The sequence below is a fragment of the Pan paniscus genome, chromosome 7, assembly GCF_029289425.2.
Source record: "Pan paniscus chromosome 7, NHGRI_mPanPan1-v2.0_pri, whole genome shotgun sequence".
Taxonomy (NCBI): domain Eukaryota; kingdom Metazoa; phylum Chordata; class Mammalia; order Primates; family Hominidae; genus Pan; species Pan paniscus.
This window is the reverse complement of record NC_073256.2, coordinates 22,213,621-22,238,383: the sequence shown is the minus strand read 5'-3', so window position 1 is coordinate 22,238,383 and position 24,763 is coordinate 22,213,621. Positions and strand designations below refer to the sequence as shown.

Sequence of the window (24,763 nt, the reverse complement as noted above, 5' to 3'; positions counted from 1 at the left end):
TGCAGCCATCTGGGTGGACGTCAGGGGATATCAATGGGGGTTCTCCTCTGTGGAGATGTGGGGCCTGTTGGTTCCCAGGACAGGATTCAGTCTGGTGGAGGCTGGGCGCTTGCACTAGCACTGTGCTGCAGCCACTTAGATCTCAGGGGATGTGTATAACTCAACATGACTTCCCTGTGTGGAGCAATGCCCTTGAGAGGTATCCTGATCACCACCCACGCTAATCTCAGGGCCCACGTGGGAAAAAAGCCCTCGTGTTGCTAGGGTTACAGTAGTCTGAGATGGAGATGTGAACCCCTGAGAGGCTCTCATTTACCTTTTCCCAGCAAATGGGAGCCATTCCAGGCTCCTAGCCAACCCACATCCTGCTCCTTCTATGGCTCCAGTGTTTCCTGTGACTTCTCTGTTGAACTCTGGAGTTTTCTCATAGATGTTCTATCCTAGGTGTAATTCACAATTTTGGTTCTTTTTTTCTGGAGAGGGAGAGTGTCCCATGTCTTTACTCAGGCGTCTTGACAAAATGAAACTTTGTACCCTTTGACCAACGTCTCCCCTCTCTGCACTCCTGGCCCTAGCCTCTGGTAACCGCCATTCTTCTCCCTGCTTCTGAGTTTGACTTTTCTAGATTCCACATATAAGTAAGATTATGCAGTATTTGTCTTTCTGTGCTTGACTTATTTCACTTAGCATAATGTCACTAAGGGTATTTTAATGCTGTGCTTAGGAGTTTAAGCTGGGGGAATCAAGTCCACACTTGTTTTAATATGGGTTTATGGTGTTGTAAAATCAAAGTCATGGAGACCCATGACAAGGCTTTATGACTCCAAGATCAAGTGAGAAGTAAAGTAAGAGTATTGGCAGTAGTGTAAAAAGGAGAATGTTCATCTCAAGAGCAATAAGAAATAAAATAAATAAATACTTGATTTTTAATATCTGTGGAATTTAGAAAGAGAAAGGTAGTTAGGATAATTTCCAGGTTTCTGATTTAAGTTTGTGGGTTCAGTGCTGAAGTTCACTGGAAACACCAGAGGTTTTGGGAGGAAGGATGAGAAAACAATTAGTAATGTTTTGGATAGGTTGAGTTTGAGCTTCCTGTAGGATGTCTAGGTGGAGCAGCCAAGTAGACAGTTCGGAAGTTTAAAAGAGGAACTGAGATTGCATATATAAATTTTAGAATCAAAAGTCAAAGAGTCATAAAAAGGAATGAATTCAACAAGAGAGATTCAGAAGAGTAAGAAGAAAATAAGATTGAGGAGCAAACCTCACATCAGCATTTATGGCAAGAAAAGGGGAGGTAGAATTGTGGAAAAGACTCTGACAATGTGCCTGAAAGGTACAAAGCAATCCAGGAAGATTGTGATGTGATACAGAACAAGAACATCATCTTAAGAAGCAAATACCTGGAGAGGATGCTGATAGGGTTTGGCTATGTCCCTACCTAAAATTCACCTTGAATTGTAATAGTCCTGACCTGTCAAGAGTGGGGCCAGGTGGAAGCCATCCTGAAGGATTTTCCACAGGGCAAATGCATAAATCAATTTCAGTTTTATAAAAGGTCATTTTGGTTACCAAGTGGAGGATAAATGGTAAATATCTAAAAATGATATGGGAGCCATTTAAGAGGCCATTTACTGAGTTTGGTGACAGCGGTGATGGCATGGACGCAGTGGCAGCAGTGGAGATGGAAATGGGTGAGTGTAAAATGCATGCTGAAGGCAGAACTGGGAACGTTTGATGAGCAATTCAATGTGGACAGGGTGAGGGAAAGGCGGTGTCCGGATCATGTCAGGTATCATTCTGGAAACGGTATGGGGCTGGCAGGAGATTGTGAAGTGGCTTTACTTGTCCCCTGCTGTGTGGAGCCTCCAGATTTGTTCTTTTTGCTTAGCCTTGCTTTAGCTATGTGGGCTCTTTTTTGGTTCCATATACATTTTAGGATTGCTTTTTCTAGTTCTGTGAAGAATGATGGTGGCATTTTGATGGGAATTGTGTGCAAAGTTAAGTGAATTTAAATTCTCTGACATCAATTTTCTCTGTGAAATAGGAAGCCAGAGGTTCTTCTGAGAGTAGGATGGGGGTGGGAAGTGATGAGGGCAAATAGCATCTGAGGTTGACTAGAATGTATAAAAAAAAGAACAACCAAATTTCTAAACTCAGCTTTCCTGTGGAATCATGTGATGTGTTCTAGTGGCTTTCAAAAGCCTGAGAGCAGAAGCAGTTCTACAGATGGCTTTTCTTCTGGGTAAATGTGGTGAAAGAAAAATGAAGAATAATTAGTGTTCTAGAAAAGGAGTTGGTTGCTTTGATGTCATTTGGGTCATAAAGATTACTCAGGAAGATCAAAGATGACCACTTGTTAGGGGTTGAATTGTAACCCCACAAAAGATGTTGAAGTCCTAACCTTCATCACCTGTGAATGCAACCTGAGTCGAAAATAGGGTCTTTACATAGATCAAGTTAAGATGAGGTCATTAGGGTGGACTCTAATTCAATATGACTATGTCCTTATAAGAAGGGCAAAGTTGGACACAGACACAGATATACACAGAGAGAAGACGATGTGAAGACACAGGAGAATACCACCCAGAATGAAGGAATGCAGTGGCTATCAGAAGCCAGGAGGCCTGGAACAGTTCCTTTTCTGACAGCCCTCTGAAGGAATCAACCCTGCCAACAACATGATCTCAGATTTCCAACCTCCAAAACGATGAGACAACACATTTCTGTTGTTTAAGCCACTTGGCTTGTAGTACTTTGTTATGGCAGTCCTAGAAAACTCACATTTTTTTTAACAAAAAAATTGGATTTTGTCGATCTGATATCACATATATGCGAGAACATGGTCCATGCTCTTATTGAGCTGGTAGTCAAGTGGAGGAAGCAAATGTTGAAGAAAAACAAATGCACAAATATAAAATTCTAATATTCAACATGCTCAGGATGAGAAAGTGTCCTTTGAGAGAGATTTACAAGACAGAACCTAATTTTTATTGGGTTTCTTCCGTTCTGTGGAACAGACGGATACTGTCCCTCTAAATGAGACTGAATGTTAGGTGAGGATGAGAAGGTGAGTGGTACAGATTTCCAGGCTGTGCAAACAGCACATGTGAAAGCTTTGAGGTCGACATGTTTGGGAATAGTGAAGGCCAGTATGGTGCAATGCAGTGAGAGACAGAAAAAATGAGAGGACTTGGGTGGGGGGATAAGCCAGGGGCCAGGCCAGTAGCCACGCTAAGAACTTTCCACTTTAACCCAAAAGGAAGCCATCCTGAGGAGTTTTCCACAGGGCAAATGCATGAATCAATTCCAGTTTTTATAAAAAGGTCATTTTGGTTACCAAGTGGAGGATAAATAGGATAAATGGTAAATATTTAAAAATGATATGGGAGCCATTTAAGAGGCCATTTACTGAGTTTAGTGACAGACAGTGATGGCATGGACGCAGTGGCAGCGGTGGAGACAGAAATGGGCGAGTGTGAACTGTATGTTAGACGCAGAACTCAGAATGTCGATGAGCAATTAAATGTGGACAGGGTGAGGGAAAGGCGGTGTCAGGATCATGTCAGGTATCGTTCAGGAGATTGTGAAGTGGGGCTTACTTGTCCTCTGGTGTCTGGAGCCTGGGTCAATGAACAGCTTCCAGTCACCAAGGCTGCCAGGAAGCAGTGTCCTTAGAGAAGGACCTAGCATTTTGCCAAGACACAGAGATGGAAGAGTGTTCTTGGGGAAGACATAAAGTAGAAGGTATGTTTATAGTAGAACTGTGGTTCTGGACGGCACAGTGGGAAGGGTTGAGATGGAGACAGAGGGAGTTTCTTGGAGAACAGAAGATCAGCACCATGGCAGCTGAGAGAGTGCAAATCAGGCTGTGCCTAATGCTGCAGGTTGGAAAGTGGGTCTCAGGAGAGTCCCTTAATGCATTTGTGCTTGCTTAATCTTTTCTCTTTGTGCTCCTCAAAACTCAGGTCCTCTATTCTTTCTCTATTTACTGATTTTCTGCTCTGCAGTTCTTTATGAGTCTTTCACAGATGTGCAATCTCAACCACATCACAAACATCTTGAAGCTGGAAAACAAGAGTCCATTGAAGTGGCATACATTTGATGCATTCTTGTGAATAAAACAGGGACAGAGAGAGGGAAGCATGTGTTCCTAGTCCTGGCTATTTCACTCTCTAGCTGGAGAAGCAACATCTCTAGTTTTATTTCTTTAAATAGAGAAAGGGGTCTCACTATGTTGCCCGTGATGATCTTGAATGCCTGACCTCAAGCGATCTTCTCATCTCGGCCTCCCAAAGTGCTGCGATTACAGGCACATGCCACCACACCTGGCCAATATCTATAGTTTTAAATGTCTTCTTCTGTTACATGAGTCTAATAGTTCCTTAAATATATGTTCTGTAAAGGACTGTCCTTAAGAGTTACTTCATTTGGCCTTGTGACAAGCCTTCCTGATAGGTGGGACTGATGGAGTACAACCTTTTTTTTTTTTTTTTGTTTAAGACAGAGTCTCACTGTGTCACCCAGGCTGGAGTGCAGTGGTGCAATCATGGCTCACTGCAGCCTTGACCTCCTGGGTTCAGGTGATTCTCCCACCTCAGCCTCCTGAGTAGCTAGGAGTACAGGCGCTCACTATCATGCCTGGCTAATTTTTGCATTTTTTGTAGAGATGGGGTTTTGCCATGTTGCCCAGGCTGGTCTTGAACTGCTGAGCTCAAGCAATCCACCTTCCTCAGCCTCCCAAAACGTTAGAATTATAGGCATGAGCAACTGCACCCAGCCAGGTGTACAACCTTCTTTCCAAGTGAGAAAACTGATGGTCAGTGAGGTAAAGTACGTGCTTTATTAAAAGCTTGTCAAGCTACTGCATGCAGAGTCCACACCAGAAAGACTTTCTGATTCTGGGTTTTGTGTTCTTCATACAGTATCAGATAAAGTTGTTGAAAAACTTAAAACACTTCAAAAACTGTCAAACACTGTTGACTTTAGTCCCTCCAAGCAAGAATTTTGTCATAAATTCTTTGTATGCCCCCCCATTACCCGGCACACAGCATATGCTCAATGGGGAGCCATAGACTCAGTGTTTTTCCCTGGGTCATGTTGTGGGTGTTATGGGGACTTGCTTTTTCCATGCTGTTTTTGAGGAGCTCTTATTTTCCTAAAGACATTGCAGCTATACAAGAACTGGGCAACGCCATGCTTTAGTACTTCTGTATATAGGAGTCAGGGAAGCCTGCTTATAAATCATGTTGCTACCATTTAGGATCTATGTGAGCTTGAGAAAGTCATTTCTTCTACCTGAGACTCTTAATTTTTGTTTTTAAAATGGAGAGAATCATGCCTACCTGGACTTCGTGTGTGTGTAAGGTTGAAAAAAAAAAAAAAAAAAACTCTTTGTCAACTATGTAAGGCAGCCTTATGGTTCTCTGCACACTATAGGCATTTCAGTGGATGTACAATGAAGATACACAGACACCTACACAGCACCCTACCAGGGCCTAGAATAGGGCTGCCTACACAGTGTTCATGCAGTTGCTAGCATGCATGTGGCACCCAGGAAGTGTGCTTTAATGAAGGGATGTCATGTTCAAACAGACATTTTGCTGATTGGATTGCTCAGTGGAGCAGGCAGATGTTCTTGTTCCAAAAGGTTCACTAGCCATGCAGCTCCCCATCTCTTCAAAGCTGCGTAGAGAGTGACTCTCCGTTGAGTCACAGCTGCTTCTTTGCTGATTGGTATGGCCACAAGGAGCGTCCTCTTGGCCCTCGTGGTCCTTAACTACTCTTCTATGTTCCACCAGGTAAAATGGAGTCCCCACCTTGTAGAATTAGGAATAGTAAAGGGAAAAAAGGTGTGAGGTTCTACAAGAGTGAGAAAAAGGCAGGACTTGGACAAAGGAAGCTGCAACAGGGAGGAAGGTGAGCAGAGATGGACATGCTGGGCTGGTCCAGAGAATGGAGAAAAGATCCAAAGGACATAGAACAGGAGGTAGCTCTCTTCAGAAAAGAAACTGGTTATGGATTTTGGTTTGGGGAGCTGGTGAAGTTTGAGGGGAAGGCTGGACTGTTGGTACTGGCAGAAGTAGGGCAGAGCAAAAAGATGAGACTTTCAAAGTATAGGAAGGACTTGGGGATGAGAAGGAGACTGTTCTTTGAGGGCTCTTAGAACTTGCCTTCTACAGTCAGCCACCCATGTTATTTTTCACTCATTTAGAAGCCAAGGTAAATTTTATGCTGAGCAGAATCCACAGACACAGCTGGTTAAGATGTATTACACTAACTTATAGCATGATGAGGTCCTATGAAACATCAGTTTGAGAGGTCAGAATTTACATTCTCTGGACAGAAGCCAGCAACTTGGTGATAATGAGAAGAGTCTACTTCAGTCACTAAAGTGGAGGTTCTCAAAACTGTTTTGCTTGTGGTTTTCTGGGGTCAGCAGAGAGCCTCTACCCTTTGCCTCAAACCTTCATATATAAAGTGTATCACTCAAGGACCAAGTGTGAAGTGTTTAAAAGACAGATATGAGGCTGGGCGCGGTGGCTCACGCCTGCAATCCAAGCACTTTGGGAGGCTAAGTCGAGTGGATCACCTGAGGTCAGGAGTTCAAGATCAGTCTAGCCAACATGGTGAAACCCCGTCTCTACTAAAAATACAAAATTAGCCGGGCATGGTGGCGCATGCCTGTCCCAGCTACTCGGGAAGCTGAGAAAAGAGGATCACTTGAACCCAGGAGGCGGAGATTGCAGTGAACTGAGATGGTGCCATTGCACTCCAGCCTGGGCAACAAGCATGAAACTTCATCTTAAAAATAAAAATTAAAAAAAATAAAATGAAGACAGATACGAATGAGGACCATGTTGAGATGACGGCTGATGTCCTGCATGGTGGGACCTCCGACACTTTGCAATGTGTCTCTACTGGACTCCTTTGTCCCCAGAAAGGTGCCTGAGGTCTAGTGAGCACACGGTGGGCAAGTTTGCCTGCTAATGGCCCTTGACCATACCACATTGATTATTTTCACACCACAAAGGTTCAATCCATGGACTCATGGGGGCACCTGGGTGGAGAAACTGATAAGACTTAGAATGCAAGAGCAGGTGATTCAGTAGGGGCAACTCAGGGCCACCCTTACCCTCTTAAACTGCCTTCCTATTACCCCTCCTCCACCCTCTGGTTTCCAGAGGCTCCCAGTTCTTAAGGTGTAGAAAAATTACTAGCAATAAATTTCCATATTTGTCTCAGGTATTTCAAACCATTTCACACTCATTCTCCCATGGGTGCAAAGTACCCATGGGAGAATGGGTACTTCTTAAGTACCTTGTGATTAAGCACTTGACAAAAAGTCATGCAGAATATTATGGGGGAATACAGGGGTAGAACTGCAGGCTTCTAAAATTCCAGTTCAGTGATCCTTCTTTCTTTATGCTGACACTTTGATAATCACAAACTGCCTCAGATAGCTATTCCAGACCCTGCATGCCTCCTGGTATGGGACCTCTGCAGGCTCCTGGGATGACTTTGATGTCTGAATATTCTTTCTGAAGCAAATAGTCTCAAGCTGAATATGCTGGGTCCTGTTAACTCCACATAGTTGATCAGTAATTCATGTAACTAATTGTGGATACATATAATGGCTTATAATAGGGCCCCTGGAAAACAAGGTAAGAGCAACTGAAAAGGGGCATCCAGCTATAAAATGTCTTGAGTATCTTTGATCGCATCTAATTCATTATTAAAAAGTGAAAACTATGGTCAAGTGAAAACTATGGTCTGAGGTCTAATTTTATCCATGACAACATGACTCTTCAGGACACTAACTGTGCATTAACCTTTGTTTCTCTTGGCAGGTAGAAGTGGACCCAATGTCTACATACAAAAAATCTTTGCTTCATGTTGGCGACTGCAAGGTACTTGCCGGCCAAAATGTCTAAAAAACGAACAATATCATATTTTGTGTGATACTATACATTTGTGCTGTGTAAACCCAAAATATTTACCTATACTGACTGGGAAATAGTTGTGAGTACCTGAAAGCTGTTGCTGATTTCCTCTGGGAACCCAGATCCCTCTCAGTTGCACCATTCGATTAAAACAATGGCTTTAGCCTATCAGTGTTCCTGTGTCTGCTGTATTTCTCTTTATTGTCTCTCTTACAGAAATACTCTAATTCCTTGTATTGAGTATTTTTCTTTTTATTAATTTATCGCTTCTTAAAAGTCTCTTAAGAACTTTTTGAAGTATAACATACAATTAAAAAATGTGCAAATCATGAGTAAACATCCTCATGAACTGCACAAATTTAACACACCTGTGTAACCAGCATCCTGCCCCCCCAAAAGAATATTACAACATCCCAGGCACTACCAGTCACTACTCCACACAAAATAATTCCTAGCCTGACTTTTAATAGGAAGGCGCTGACATCTATTTTTGAACTTTATATAAATGGAATTGTAGGTATTCCTTTGTGTCTGGCGTCTTCCCCACTACATTACTTTTGTGAAGTTTATTAATCTGTTTCATGTAATTGTAGTTTATCCTTCTCAATGGCATATTGTAATACATTGGGAAAGATATTACAATTTATTTGAATATTGTAAGTGAAGATGGTCTTATTTGTAGTTTCCAGTTTTCACTTTTATAAATAGAGTTGTGGTGCAGGGATTTCTGTGGGGTTATATACCTAGGAGAGAAATTCCTAGGGCACAGGCTATGCATACATTCAGTTTTAGTAAATACATAGCATCTGATTGTTTTCCAAATTGGTTGTACCAATTTGTACTCCCATCCACAATGTGTGAGCATTCTTGTTGCTTTACATTCTTGTCCACATCTAGTACTTTATGCCTTTAAAAAGATATTCTAGGGAGAATATAGTGATGACATATGGGGTTTGATTTGTGTTGCATGGATGACTAATGAAGCTGAGTACCTTTTCAGATGTTTATTGGCCATTTAGATATCCTTATTTGTGATATGACCCTTCAAGACGTTCGTCCATTTTTCTATTGGATTGTCTAACTTGGGAACCTACTAAGGAACACTCGTGGTTTGATGTTGAAAACAATGAAGTGAAAGTCATATTGAAAATATTTACGGTGAAATATTGAGTATGTTATAGTTTGCAATGGACAAAGACGTTTTGTGCTATTTAGGATGACCAGGCCATAAAAATGTTTCTATCCTTGAAAAATTAGGAATGCTTTTCCAAAATGGTGGATTAGAGGAACTGCTAGCGTACCTCTTCCACTTGGAAGGACAAAATAGTGTGTACAGATTCACGTTGTGAACTATTTTTCGAGAAGCAACGCAATAACTGAACAGGAAAACCATAGGAATCTATTGATGTTTTGAAGGAAGCAGGAGACTGCAGCCTACACTGAGTCAGTCGAAGGGCTGCGAGTCCCCTGAGTGTGACAGAGGGAATTTGCCTCTGGGATACACATCCCCGCTAGGGATCCTGAAAGTCCAGGACACAAGGTGGGGGTTCTGGCGGGGAAGCCCTAACCCGAACTAACGCAGGAACCGACTTGGGGAGGGTTATGGAATATAAACTATTCCATACTTTTAGGGGGAGACCCTCGCATGCACTTCCAGATCCCAGCGTAGATTAAGTGCAGCCATTCCTTACTGTTCCTCACAGGAGGCCTTGCGGCCAGCTACAAAGTTCAGGCGCTGGTTGCAGGTTGAAAGAATCTCCCAACGGGGTTCACAGTACAACCTCGGTGGGGACGAACTTCCTTGGCCAGGGTCGGGGTTGGGAGGGTGAAAAGTGGGCTGCAAGTGCAGGAGCCGTAGGTGCAGAAGTCGTGGGTGCAGAAACTGCAAGTGCAGGAGCCACGGGAACACGCCAGCTTTGCAGCGGACAGGGAGGGGCGTGGCCTGAACGCCTGGACGGCAATCTCTGCGGGGAAAGCTTATGACTCCCGGCAGCCGCGAGTTCTGATTACAGGCTGACAGGAATCAGCTCGCTGCTTCCAGTGGAACACCGTGGGAGTGGATCTGCCTTGTCAAGTGGGTAGGAACTGTGGAGCTTACCACCGCCTGCTACTCCCTACTCCTTGCACAGACTCTTCTGTGCAGCAGGGGCAGCAACGCTGCCCTCTGAAACATTAACCTAGTGGCCTGAGACCCGCTCCCATCCCCCAATACCCATAGAAGCTCCTGCTTTCTCTGCACACGGAGACCAGTGTGCAAGCCCGCCCGACCCAGCCCCTACCTGGCTTTGCCCGGCCACCCGCCCTGGTAACTCAACGCAAAGGACAGAGTCTCCTGGGAGCTACATGGCCCCGCGCATGTCCAGAGAAACCAGAGTATCCCCCTCTGGGCAACATCAGGCAAGCAAAAATCCCACTGCTACTACCGCAGCTGCTGCTCTTTTGCAAGCGCCACCTCCTAGCTGGAGGCCAACCCACACAGTCCTTGACAGTATCTCCTGGTAGATTAACATTGCACCCAGGAAGGAGAAAACCGCTATGGGATCTCAGCTATCACCGCTGCCTGCACCACTCTGGCTAAACAGGAGGTCCTGAGTCCGTCCACATGACCAGTTCATTACTACTATAACCCGCATTCAAGAAAGCTAACACACTAAGGCTATCAGTAACCCAGGAATTTCACAGAATCTATGTCACAACCTTGCCACTCCCATTAGAGCTGGTGCTGCTACCCACTGCAGGGAAACTTGAGCATAGGTCACATAACTGGATCCCTTGCAGACATTCCCCAACACCAGCCTCGAGTGTGTCAACTTCTCTGGGCAGCTAGACCCAGAGGAGCAAGAACACTCACAGTGACCTGGCTCCCAGGGACTTCCAGGGACTCCCACTTGCAGGGGAAGGAGGACTGCACCACATCAAGGGAACAGCCTGTGGGACAAAAGAACCCAGGAGGCAGGCCTTGAGCACCAGATGGAAGGCTTCCTTCAGTAGACGCACAGTTGAAGTGCTGGGCTCAGCAGGGAAGGTCTTCACTCTACCCCAACAGTCAGACAGCTCTGGCGCATGTGAAGGGTCTTGGAGAAAAGGAAGTCTTTCCCATGTTATCCACCACCATAGGCACAGTTGGGCTTCTCCCATGGGAGCTTAGTGTGGGTGCAACTATAGACAGTCTTCCTGGAACACATCCCCACAGGAGGAGCTCCCTCTAGGTTCAAGGTTGCATGAGAGGCAGAGCCACAATTCCTCTCTATTTGGAACATCAACATTCCTACAGATGAAAAAAAGGTCATGAAGAAAAGGCCTGTCAGTCAGCTCCTGAACAGCAGGAACACTGGGACAGGAGCATGCCTGAGAGGTGGGTAACTTTCCTGGTGATCTGGCAGCAGGGCTGAGGTGGCTCCAACCCTTCCCACAATAAGACCCCAGTGTAACTCACTGAGAGCTCCTCCGGCCTCCTCTGTCAAGCCTGGGACATCATTCACCCACCTGCTTTAGCCACAGCTGGTTCCTACCCAGGGACACCTCCCCTACTGGCCTGAAGCCTGAACTATCAAATTAGTAAATAAAATACTGGGGGAAAATTAATAAATAAATAAGTCCACACTATGGGGGAATGGGATAAGCTTTAAGAGACCTCTACCATTCCAACCCCATGGGACACAGTGAACTTGCTCACACACTGAGCACATTGCTACTACAACTAGCATATAAGAAAACCATCATACAAAGACTCTCTATAACCAAGGGTCTTCACCCTCTAAAGCACCAAGAACTGAATTAGGCTATAATTAACTATAAGAATTAAAGTCTCATCCTTAAGGGGAAAAAAGAAATTTAAAAACAAACAAGCAAATAAGAGAAACACAGTCATATCAAATATAAATTCAAGAATAATGAGAAGAAGTAGTCTATCCAAATCAGAAGGAACCAGAAAAATAACTCTAGTAATATGACAAAACAAGGTGCTATAACACACCTAAAAGATCACACTAGCTATCCAGCAATGGACTCAAATCAAGATGAAATCTTTGAAATACCAGATAAGAAATATGAAGATTGATTATTAAGCTACTCAAGAAGATATTGGAGAAAGGTGGAAACCATCTTAGAGAAATTAAAAAGCAGTTCAGGATTTGAATGAAAAATTTTCCAGAGACATAGATATCATCAAGAAAAAAACAACTGGAACTTTTGGAAATGAAAGACACACTGAGGGAACTACAAAATACAGTGGAAAGTTTTAACAATAAACTAGAACATGTAGAATGAAGAATTTCAGAGCTCAAAAACAAGACTTTTGAATTAACCCAATCAGACAAAAATAAAGAAAAATAATAAAAGGAAATGAACAAAGTCTCTAAGAAGTATGGGATTATGTAAAGTGGCCAAACGTAAGAATTATTGGTGTTCCTGGGGAAGAAGAGAAAATACTAAGTCTGGAAAACCTATTTTAGGGAATAATTGAGGAAAACTTCCCTCGCCTGCCTGGAGATCTAGATATGCAAATCCAAGAAGCTCAAAGAACTCCTGGGAAATTCATTACACATTCACTAAGGCATATAGTCATCAGGCTATTTAGAGTCAACATGAAGGAAATAATTCTAAGAGCAGTAAGAAAAAAGCAGCAGTGAAATTACAAAGGAAAACCTATCAGACTAACAGCAGACTTCTCAGCAGAAACCTCAGGGGATTGGGGTTGTATCTTCAACCTCCTTAAACAGAACAACTGTCAGCCAAGAATTTTGTATCCTGCAAAACTAAGTTTCGTAAATGGAGAAATAAAGTTATTTTCAGACAAAAAATGCTGAGGGAATTTGTCACTTCCAAACCAGCACTCCAAGAACTGCTATAAAGGGTTCTAAACTTTGAAACAAAAGCTCAATATATATCAAAATAGAACCTCTTAAAAACTTAAAACTCACAGGCCTATAAAACAATAACACAATGAAAAAACATATCCAGATAACAATTAACATGATGAAGAAAAGTACTTCATATTTCAATATTAACATAGAATGTAATATTAACATCGAATGTAAATGGCCTAAATGCTCTACTCGAAAGATATAGAATGGGAGAATGGATTGAAGATCACAATCCAAATATCCACTGTCTTCAAGAGACTCACCTAACACAGCAGGATTCATACAAACTCAAGGTAAAATGGTGGGAAAAGGTATTCCATGCAAATGGGAATCAAAAGAGAGCAGGAGTAGCTATTCTTACATCAGGCAACGATGGGAAGGTGGGAGGTGTTGCAGATCCCTTATTATATCTTCCCCCCCTTGGAGTTTAGACACAACTGACCAGCATTAACATTAAAACAGTGATCTTAAGGCTGAGAAAACAGACTGTGCCAAATTCCAACCTGAATCTGGTATAATATCACATGATAGATAGTGGGCCCCAAAGAAAATAAAAGTATTTTACCCTGAAATACATTTCTTTGACATATTTTGAAATAGCCCTGCAAAGCTGTCTCTTGATGGGGAAATTTACTTTCTGTAGAGAATCTCCTTCCTTTACTAGGGCTCTTCAGGAGAGTCTGACACTTTTTAACCCATTGCCCATTCAGAAAAAAAAAAAGTGCAGATGGCCAGTACTCATATGATTTTATATAACATGCTTTTTGAAGCTGATGCAAATCTGACTCACTTTCAATGTGAAAATAAAATATAAAAACTGTTCTTGGAGTCATTTGCCAACAGAAATTGTCTGTAATCCTAATGCAACAGAAATGTATATGTTACATTAGGATTAGAGACAAGAATATTCTCAGGGCAAACAGGAAATGGGTTAAGGTCCAATAAGAGATATCCACATCTATTCTCTCTGAAGCCTGCAAACTAGAGGCTTCATCTACACGACAGGGACCTTGGCTTCCACAATCCCACCCACCCCCTCCCACCTTACCTTACCTTAAATTAACTTAGGCTGACTTTAACTCTTTAGGCAGAGCTTAACTCCTTCAAACAAATGCCACCCAGGACATCTCTGAATCCACCTATGACCTGGAAGCTCCCCTCCCCCTGCTTTGAGATGTCCTGCTTTTCAGGCTGAACCAATGTATATCTTTCTTTTTTTTTTTTTTGAGACGGAGTCTCGTGCTGTCGCCCAGGCTGGAGTGCAGTGGTGTGATCTCGGCTCACTGCAAGCTCTGTCTCCTGGGTTCAAGGCATTCTCCTGCCTCAGCATCCCGAGTAGTTGGGACTACAGGCACCTGCCACCATGCCCAGCTAGTTTTTGTATTTTTAGTAGAAATGGGGTTTCACCGTGTTAGCCAGGATTGTCTCGATCTCCTGACCTTGTGATCCACCCACCTCTGCCTCCCAAAGTGCTGGGATTACAGGCGTGAGCCACCGTGCCCCGTGAACCAATGTATAGCTTACATGCATTGATTTATGCCTTTGCTTGTAACTTCTGTCTCCCTAAAATGCATAAAATTAAGCTGTAACCCATCCACCTTGGGCACATGTCCTTAGGACCTCCTGAGGCTGTGTCATTGGCCACTTTTCTTAACTTTAACAAAATAAATGTCTAAATTGATTGGCTAAAATTCGAATAATTTTAGCAGGTGCTGGAGTCTAGGGAATATCCCTGATTGCCTGGTACTTGGGTGATTAGGGTGAGTGGATAGGGTCCCGTAGTATGAAGGCCTGATAAAGGAGGTGGTTGAGGTGTGGACTCTGAATTGGTTGGTTTGAAAAGCACACTGTGGGCAAGTATGATTTGAAAAGCATACTGTCTCTAGGAGTTGGCTAACTCTGGGAGTGGCAGACCCTCCAGGTTCAACAAGGCTTCAGATGTCAAATTATCAGAATACAGAAAATATAAGATGCTCTCTCTGCCTTTTAGAACTGCTGTAGTAAAATTTCTCAGATGGGGTGGCTTAGAAACAATAGAAATTTGTGGTAATCGTTACATGATGTATATGTAATCAAGCCATGTCCTGCACCTTGAATATACAATTTTTATTTGGCAATCATATCTCAATAAAATTGGAAAAAATGTCAAAAATTAGCTCTAAGTAAAAATGAGTTTCCCTAAAGACAGAGCTTGTTCTTACCCTTGAGGCTTCTCAGAATCTCTATTAAAAATTCTAGATATCCCAGATAAATTCTAGATGTTGCTTTTAGACAATGCAGTTTTCACTACTGAATGAGTAAGATTTCAGGGAGCGATATTCAGAAAGAATTTTGAAGAGAGTTTGCTCCATATTGTGACAAATCCCTTCCCCATTTTGTTTCCATACAGATAGATTTGGTAAATAATTAAATTATTTTTTAAAAAGCTTTGGATCTTGGAATTGGATTTCTTTTGGAAGTGTCAATGTACAGAGACCAACCAAAGTTAGTGAATATCTGTTCAGGTTCCTTCAGCAAAGCTGGAGAGTGTGCATATAACATACACACTTTCTCTCAAAAGAATAAAGTTTGCAGCTACCTTGGTTGTTACAGAGTTCATTTCCTGACAGGGTATATGGCTTGTCAAGGGTAAGGTGAAGGCAGTGCAGGATTAGCAAATTTCCATTGGAAGGAGCAGGGAGTTGGGATAAGCAGGTTTAATATTGGCTAGTGCGAATAGTAGAGCAGGGTCTAAGGCATAGAGGTTGCCTGGCCCTGATGTAATAGCCTTATTTTGATATCATGCAGCAGTGGAAAGTTCTGTCCATGCAGGACTTAGCCAGATTCCAGAGAGTACTTTCTAGCATAGAGAATGTAGACTCACTCCCTGGCTTTGGGGATCAGCTTTCTAGTTAGTCTGTAAAGTGTCATCACACCTCATTCTTCAGATTGTCAGCAGGCTGGATTGTTTTCAGGTTTCTCTTTATCTGTATGTGTAGAGAACTTGCACCCAACTAGGAGGAGTGAGATGAAAAGCAAGCCTAAGACTGCTTTTCCAGGATGTTATGAGGCCAAAGTTTCAGAAGATTTGGTGCTCTTCCAGTAGGGACCCCTCTGTCTCCCTCAGTGTCTCACAGTTTTCCTAGCCATGTCTGGATGCATTTACTCTGCACACTTAGTAACCATAGTTACAATTCCAGGCCATCTCTGATCCCATTCAATTTTAACCAAACTCCTTACAGTCTACATAGGGAGTCTGGGCCTCAGAGAGGACACATTCTACTGGATTTTTAGTACCTTCCTCTCCAAAGACACCAACACTGAATTTGCTCAAAGGTTGGACATTTGCTGGAAGTACAGAACTCCTTACAACCCCTCATGCTTTTTCACCTGCTGTTCTCTTTTCATCCCTTCCCAGCAGCCATGTGTGGTTAGGCAGGCAGTACTGTCATCTCAGCCCCAGAACTGAGACGCTGTATCCTTTTCCTTGTACCACATCAGCAACCGGCTATTTGCGGCAAGAGCCCCACACTCTCAGTCTCACATCACTAGAGAGCCTGAGCCATATCGAGCACTGAAGATAGTGAAAGTTGCTCCACAGCCAGAATCTACTCTCCTTTGCCACCCAGTCTTTATCGTGAGCAGCAGATACAGAACTCACACATTCATGCATCCATAAAGGTGAATGTTGTTGAAAAATCAAGCAAGAATTCACCAGCGTAGCCAGTAGGGTCAGAAGCAACATGACAGAAGTTGCTAAGTTTTCCTGTTACACCTTCATAAAGTTTATTGGTAAAGAAAATCATGAGTCCAAATGGATTTAGGCAGTTTATTAGTTACACATATAGCAAAGCAAGATCAGCATGGTGTTAGCTCTTAAGCCACAGGATAACACCCATCCAGAGGAGTCAGATGACAGGCAGCAGAGGTGGCATCACTCTGCTGCTAAGGAACCAACACTAAACCACAGGACGGCAGTCTTATAGCCTGTAGCTGAACCCTAGGGGCTCAGGTGGGAAGTTCCATTGCTCAACTGAAACTAGGGAGGTGGATGAGAAATTACCTTGTTCCAGCCCATCACAAGATGGCCTCTCCTGTTCCAAAGGAACTTCAGGGTCAGACTCAGTCCAGACTCGGGCCAGCCTGTAGTTAAGCCCTGCCTATGCGATTTATGTGAGAGATGTACAAGGTTGTCAGAAGGCCATGGCAAATCTGCTTCTCTAAAGTTGGGAATTTCACAGAAATGGGAAATGCGAAGCTGAAGCGAAGGTAGGACACGACTTAGGTGTCAAAAGTTGTTTCCCTTGAAGCCTTTCTAAATAATAAGAATATCCTCTATGATTAGAGGGAGAAACAGGTGCTGATGAGCACACTGGACATCACTTTGAGGTGAGAAAATATCTTCTACACTGTTTTTGTGAAAAACCGAGCTCTTTTAAAGAAGGCTACAGCTCAGCTCTTTAAATTTACGACCACGAGAGTCTGCTGGTTTATAAAAATGCTAAAAACCAGTAGTCATGGACACATCATGGTGTCACAGTTGGATCTAAATTCCCTGGTTTTGTGAAAGATGGCAGAATCAAGGGCCTACAGGATAGTGGCCATTCATTGGTTTCTTATGTCAGGGTGCAGGATTTCCTTTGACACAGCACTCCAGCTGAAACATACAGTAGGCAACTAACATTTCACTCTCATAGCATTCAAGTCTGCAGATGCCATTTTTATAGCATTTCTTGTGCATTTCTGATGATAATGAATTTATACCTGGAAGGAAAATGAATAGAAAGATAATTCACTACAGGCCTTTTTGGACCATAAAATTGCTAGTCCCTCAATTTTTATCCAACCGGATACCAAGGAGATTTGGTTATGATAATTGATCCTGTAACTGAAAAAATTAATTAGTAGTAGGGGCTGAATTGTGTCACCCCAAAATTCATATGCTGAAACCCTCACCCCTGATGTGACTGTCTTTGGAGATAGGGCCTTCAGGAAGTAATATAAGTTAAATGAGGTCATGATGGTGGAACCCTAATCCAATAAGATCGACAGGCTAATCCAATAGGATTGATGTTCTTATTAGTGAAGGTCACAGCAAAAAGATGGCCATCTACAAGCTTGAAAGCAAGCCCTCATCAGAAATTGAATCAGCTAGCACCTTGATCTTGGATTTCTCATCTTCTGGAACTATGAGAAAATAAAGTTTGTCTAAGCCACAGTCTGCGGAATTTTGTTATCGCAGCCCAAGCTGACTAAAACAAGTAATAATTTGGAAGTTTCCCTGAATTTGTCAATGAATATAACCCAAACAATCAAGCTAGCTATTCACATAGTCATTCACTCATTATTTTTTAAATAATTACTTACTCATTATTATTCATAAACCAATTTTTATAAATCCTGTGAATCAAGGACTGTTGGGGTACAGATTTGAGTATGATATAGACCTTAACCTCAATGAATTTTCATTCTAGACAAAAAGAGAAGAAATACAAAATATCTCTCTGAGAGAGGATAAAACATGACAAGCGCAATGATGTATTTGCAATGTGGAATGGTCTTGTGAGTTTGAAGGAGGATGAAATCAATTCTGAAGATTTGAGAAGTCTTATTGAAGCTCAAGGAATCTGTAGAAATTTTGAGCAAACACATACCCTATCTGAGTCATAATGCCCTGGAGGATAATTGTCCTACAGGAACAAGAAGGGATCAGTGTTACTTAGTTTGCAAGACAGAAGCCCTAGAGGACAATCTGTAACACTTTTGGGAAGATGAAATATAATGGTCTATAAAATGAGACAAGAAATTTCAATGGAAATGACAAGTTATGAGAATGCAAAAGGAATTGAAGGGAATATTGTACACTAGATGCGGTTCTTTGTCTGGAGGCCACAAATCCATTGCCATAAACCGTAGTGGAATTGGTTGCATCAACAGCTTTAAGAGGCCTTGATCCCATGAATTCTTAAATTTAGCCTGGTGAGTCACATAATCTGAATATCTGATTCATTTGCCTGGAGAATACTTCAGGCAAACACTTCAGTCCATCTAGGCAGATGAACCAATCTGACTGGACTGATTCAGTAACACTGAGTGAAAAGAATTTTCCAGATGAGATTGCTAAAGTCAGAAAGGATATGGTGAAGCTAGAGCACAGGGCCACTCACACTCTCTGTCATGTCTCCCTAGCTGCTATCTCATCTGATCAGGCATTTCTTCTATCACATGAAGCTCAGTGATTCTCTTGAAACTAGCCGTTCTAAATCTGTTTCCTCATGTAACTAATGGATTCACAAATAGTAAATTAACTGTAGGAAACTTCAGTATATTAGAAAATTAACAAATTGTGTTGTCACTATTTTCTGGTTTTGACTGTTATACTTAGATACATTCTTGAATTAGAGACAAAATAACAGCAGGAAGACAGGATGGGCATTACTAATGAAAATACAATGATAGCTCTCATGAGCCAGGTACTTTTCATATTATGTATGGACATATTCCATACATGATCTGATTTAATCCTTGTGAGACTCTTCATTTCCATATTTCCATTTTTCAAATGAAGAAACTAAGGCTCACTGGTGCTGATCAGTTCAGCCAAAAAAAAAAAAAAAAAAAAGGAAACTAAGGCTCAGAGAAGCTTAGACCTTTGTCCAAAGTTATATAGTTAACAAGTTGGACAGCCAGATTCAAGCCCAGGTCTTGCTGACATCAAAACTAGTTGATGCTTTTTTCTAGCTTGAAAATTAAAGGGCCCATGGGTGGAGTATGTTTATTGGGTTGTTTAGTGGCATTGTTCTTCTATATGAAGCACCCCTACCCCCCAAAATATGCCAGTTTTACCTGCCAGCACTGGATCCCAAAGGAAAAGAAAGACAAACACAACAAGGAGAGGCTTCATGGCTGGGAACTTCTGTTAAGGAGGCTAGTGGCAGGGTCTGACATCGGCTGTCAGGGAATAGAGAGAAGAGGTTGAGCACACAGTCCTATACAAACCTCTCAGGGCTGGGGTATGCCTCGCTTCAGGTAGATATGCTACACTGAACACCCCTGAGGCAGCTGTGTTGGCAATGCTCATCTGAGGAAAAAAAATGGACAGCCCTTTCTTGTTTGACAGCTTTTCCTATTGACAAAGACACTGTTCTTCCACCCAGGTTTTCCAAAAGTACATGGAGGCCTGAGAACTATGTGCTCTTACTCTTTTAAATGAATAAAATTAAAATTTGATAGGCTTTTGTTACAATAAAAATGTAATTGCTAATTTTAGAAAATTGGTAAAATATTAAACATGACAAGGATGGACAAGTTACAGATGAACTGCTCTTCTCAGAGACAAACTGTCATTCTAAAGAAAGTTTCATTTATGCCTAGTTTGTTGTTTAATATTTTGTTTTACATAGCTATAAACAATATTCTTATAATTAGGTATCCTGCTTTTGTAACTTGATATATACTATATATCAGTGTCACTATAAACTTCATAAATAGTATTTTTAAGTGTTGCACAATATTTTGTCAAGGTCATTTAAAATAACTGTTACTATTTAAAAAAACATTTTTTATTGAAGTATAAGTGACATACAATAAACTTCAAACAGTAAAGTGTATAATCGGATAAGTTTTGCCATATCTATACGTTTGTGAGACCATTGTCACATTCAAAATAATGAACATATCCATTCCCCCTAACATTTTTTCATGCCTTTTGTAATATTCCCCTCCTGGTTCTCTTTCACCTCTCAGTCTAAAGGCCAAAACTTTTCTGCTGACACTATAGATTACTTTGTATTTTCTTGGAATTTCATGTGAATAGAATAATATATTCTATACTCTTTCTTGTTGGGTTTCTTTTACTCAGCATAATTATTTGAGATTCGTCCTTGCTATAATATGAATTAGTTGTTCATTCCTTTTCATTGCTGAGCACCATTGCATGGCTATACATCTATGTGTTTATCCAGTCACGTATTGATTGATGTTTGATTATTTCCAGTTTTTGGCTATTGAAAATAAAGCTGCTATGGACATTCATGTACAAGTCATGGTATGGATATATGCTTTCATTTTTCTTTTGCAAATATTCAGGAGTAGAAAGGCTGGGCCACAGCTGTATGTTGTCATCAAGAGATCTCACACGCAATGACATTCATAGCCTCAAAGGAAAGGGATGGATAAAGATCTAGCAAGCAAATGGAAAAGAAAAAGAACAGTGGTTGCTATTCTTATTTCAGACAAAACAGACTAAAAGCAACAATGATCAAAAAGGACAAAGAAAGGCATTACAAAATGATAAAGTGTTCAATTCAAAAAGAAGACTTAATAATCCTAAATATATATGCACCCAATATTGGAGCACTGAGATTTATAAAACAAGTTCTTAGAGACCTATGAAGAGACTTAGATAACCACACAATAATAACGAAAGACATTGACACCCCACTGACAGTGTTAAGCAGATCATTGAGGCAGAAAACAAATAAAGATATTGAGGACCTAAACTCAACACTTGACCAAATGGACTTAACAGACATCTATGGAACATTCCACCACACACCAACAGAATACACATCCTTGTCATCTGTACATGGCACATACTCTAAGATCAACCACATGCTTGGCCATAAAGCAATCCTTAACAAATTAAAAAGAATGCATACCAGTAACATTCTCAGACCGCAATGCAATAAAAATAGAAATCAATACCAAGACGATCTCTCAAAACTATACAAGTACATGGAAATTAAACAATATGCTCCTTAAAGACTTTTGGGTAAAGGATAAAATTAAGGCAGAAATCAAGAAATTCTTTGAAACTGGGCCAGGTGCAGTGGCTCACACCTGTAATGCTAGCACTTTGCAAGGTTAAGGAAGGTGGATCACTTGAGTCCGGGAGTTTAAGGCCACCTTGTGCAACATGGTGGGACCCTGTCTCTACAAGATTAAAAAAAAAATTAGCCAGGTGTGATGGTGCACGACTGTAGTCCCAACTACTTGGGAGGTCGAGGTGGGAGAATTGCTTGAGCCTAAGGGGTTGGGACTACAGTAAGCTGTGGTTGTCCTGCTCCACCCAAGCCTGGGTGATAGAGTGAGACACTGTCTTAAAAAATAATAATAAAAAAAAAAGAGACGTTCATTGAAACTGATTCAAACAAAGGTACAATACCAGAATCCCTGAGACACAGCCAAAGCAGTGTTAAGAGGAACATTTATAGCATGAAAATGCCTACACCAAAAAGTTAGAGAGATCTCAAATTAAGAACCTAACATCACACTTAGAAGAACTAAAAAAACAAGAGCAAATCAACCCACAGCTAGCAGAGGAAAGAAATAACCAAAATCAGAGCTGAACTGAATGAAATAGAGACATGAACCCACACAAAAGATTAATGAAACCAAAAGTTGGCTCTTTAAAAGAATAAATAAGTCTGCTTATTTAGACTGCTAGCTAGACTAAAAAAAGAAGATCCAAAAAAACACAATCAGAAATGAGAAAGAGGATATTAACACTGACCCCAAAGAAATGCAAAAAACCCTCAGAGACTATTAGGAGCATCTGCATGCACACATGCTACAAAGCCTAGAAGAAACTGATAAATGCCTGGAAAAGTACAACCTCCCAAGGTTGAACTAGAAAGAAATTGAATGCCTGAACAAACCAATAATGAGATCTGAAATAGAATCAGTAGTAAAAAACCTACCAAACAGAAAAAGCCCAAGGCAGGAACCTATCATTTCTACCTTAGGTTCCTACCTTGGTCTCAAGTGAGCCCCAGCTGGAAGTTCATACTAAAACTGACACAAGGGGTGCCTTGTCATATCATGTCCAATTTCTTAGCAACCAGCCAGTGAGGGCATGGGTTAATGAAAAGCAGGTATGGGAGTATAAAGGTCATAAACAGTATAAAGAATTACTGGCTGAGGCTCCCAAAGAAGCCAGCAATCACTCTGAGAAAAAAAGACCTGGAAACCTCAACCTCAGAGAGGACATGCTCAGTGGGATATTGGCATTGCCCATGCAAAGAAAGCGTTGAATATGACTCAAGGAGAAATAATAAAGCAATATACTTTTATCTATGTTGATAAACAGCTGGAAGAGGCTTTAACCCAAGCAAAAATAATGTTGCTTACAAAGCCAAAGTTAAAAAACCCCAAGACCATTACAGTGCCATATTCTTTTCCCCAGAACGGACTATTACTATTATTCTCCCACTATTGATAAGGAGCTCGTTCACTGACTAGGTCACCAACTACCAGCAATTCGTGATTTTACTTAAATATCAGAACAGGACAGCCTCTGAGTTTTGCTCTAAGAGGTAAAGAAGAATTTCAACAACTGTCAGAGATTGTCTCTTGTTATCTAGACCTCCCCTGGCTCAGCGTCTGGTTCACTGTAGGTGCCACGAGTTGGGAGCTGACCTAGTTCATAGACTTTAGAGATAAAGAGGGGAGATGTGCGCATCATTTGAAAAACAAGTACGTGGCTTACCCGCACACCAGCTTTTTCTTTTCATCCATATATTCCCCTAAGGCCACATGGTGCTCTGGGATTAGAAAATGGAGAAGTACAGTATGCTCCATGCTAGGACTAGATGGCTCTTTCTTCTACCTCCTGGGTTTGGTATTTCTTTAGGGTCATCATGCTACTCTTCTCATCTTCCTCATCTGTGGTTGTTCTGCAACTGCCATACTCTCAGCTGCAATTGAAATGTCCCTGTCTGACCCTGAGCCATACAGATTCAATATGCAGCCTTTGCAAATGACAATCCTAATAAAGAGAAATGTATTCTAGCCAACAGTGGGAGATGCAGAAGGAAGCAGCTTCTGTATCCTCTGTGAAGAGATGGTCCTCTTTCCCATTACAAATTTTAGAGCCCCCATTCCTTTTTTTTCATAGCACTTGTCACAATTGTTACTATATAAATTATTTGTGTCTCTATGATTAGACAGTGAGATCCAAGTACAGATTCCTTGACTGTCTTATTTATCATTTTACACCAGTATTGGGCTGAAAGTCTAGCAGGCCATCAGTGCCAAAGGTATATTTGTTGAATAAATAAATGAACTCTAGATATTAGGTTTATACATTTTTACTGGATCTTTGTTTGCAGAAGAGTTCTAGGTCAGGTGGGCAGCAGTCTAATCTGAATCATAAAAACAGAGTCACAGTCCCCAGTCAATTCCCAGACATAAGCCAGTTCACAGACCCGGAGTCCCTTGTCTGAATGGGAAGCCAGGTCCCCTCCAGAAAGGACTCTGCTCCACTGCCAAAAATTTATACTGTCAATCTTTCTCCCAGCCTGCCCCCAAGGGAATACACAGCCTTTTACCAGGATGACTGAACAGGAGAAAAGGAACTAATGGACCTGTGCAGGATCACTGGACACAGGCTCTGAACTGGCACTAGGGCGAGACTAAGGTCTACCAGTCAGAATAGGCATTTTGGAGGTCAGGTGAATGTTGGTGCAAGTTCATGTCATGGTAGACCCATTGGGTCCCCCAATCCATCCTCTGGTTATATACAAAGCGGCAATGCTGAGATTCAAATTCAGGGCATCCAACATAGAGGCTGGGCTCTTACTCATGAAACATTCTGACACTAGTAACCAATTTAACAATGCAAACACCTCCTGGGTCTAGCCAGAGTCCTCCAAACAGTCATGTAAATTGGTTCTGTCAAAGATTTCCTCCCACCCCCTGCTGAGAGCCAGTTGCAAGGAGAGACTAGGGAAGGGCATTGGGTAACTTTGTTGCTAAAAGCTCTTCTGGATAAAGATATTTGGGAAAAGAAGCAAATAGAGTTCAGCAGAAGAGGTAAGAAAGTGAGTTTATATTTGGCCAGGCATGGTGGCTCATGCCTGTAATACCAGCACTTGGGAAGGGTGAGGTGGGCAGATCAGGAGGTCAAGAGATCAGACTATCCTGGCCAACATGGTGAAGCCCTGTCTGTACTAAAAATTCAAAAATTAGGTGGGCATG

The 24,763-nt window shown here is 41.8% G+C and overlaps 3 protein-coding genes across 3 annotated transcripts in view; 1 reads left to right on the top strand and 2 right to left on the bottom strand.

The window, feature by feature from the left end:
• Nucleotides 1–24,763, bottom strand: part of LOC106634351 (uncharacterized) — a 133,784-nt gene that overhangs the window by 95,440 nt on the left and 13,581 nt on the right. The gene's annotated exons all lie outside the window — the stretch shown is intronic.
• DEFB135 (defensin beta 135) lies at nt 3,851–8,114 on the top strand. The gene is given in 3 exon segments (XM_034951049.3): nt 3,851–5,775; nt 5,778–5,798; nt 7,848–8,114. Coding segments are annotated over 3 exon segments (231 nt in total). The 5' UTR covers nt 3,851–5,735; the 3' UTR covers nt 8,018–8,114.
• Nucleotides 17,018–20,214, bottom strand: LOC117978165 (beta-defensin 134). Its single transcript, XM_034951050.2, has 2 exons — nt 19,631–20,214; nt 17,018–17,548 (listed from the first exon to the last, which is right to left on the bottom strand). Exons 1-2 carry the CDS (start codon nt 19,686–19,688, stop codon nt 17,406–17,408), a joined length of 201 nt encoding a protein of 66 aa, XP_034806941.1. The 5' UTR covers nt 19,689–20,214; the 3' UTR covers nt 17,018–17,405.

Coding starts and splice junctions, on each gene's coding strand:
- LOC117978165 (XM_034951050.2), bottom strand. CDS start 19,688: ATGAAGCCTCTCCTTGTTGTGTTTGTCTTTCTTTTCCTTTGGGATCCA. Junction 17,549..19,630: donor TTGGGATCCAGTGCTGGCAG/GTAAAACTGGCA, acceptor TTTTCCTTCCAG/GTATAAATTCATTATCATCA.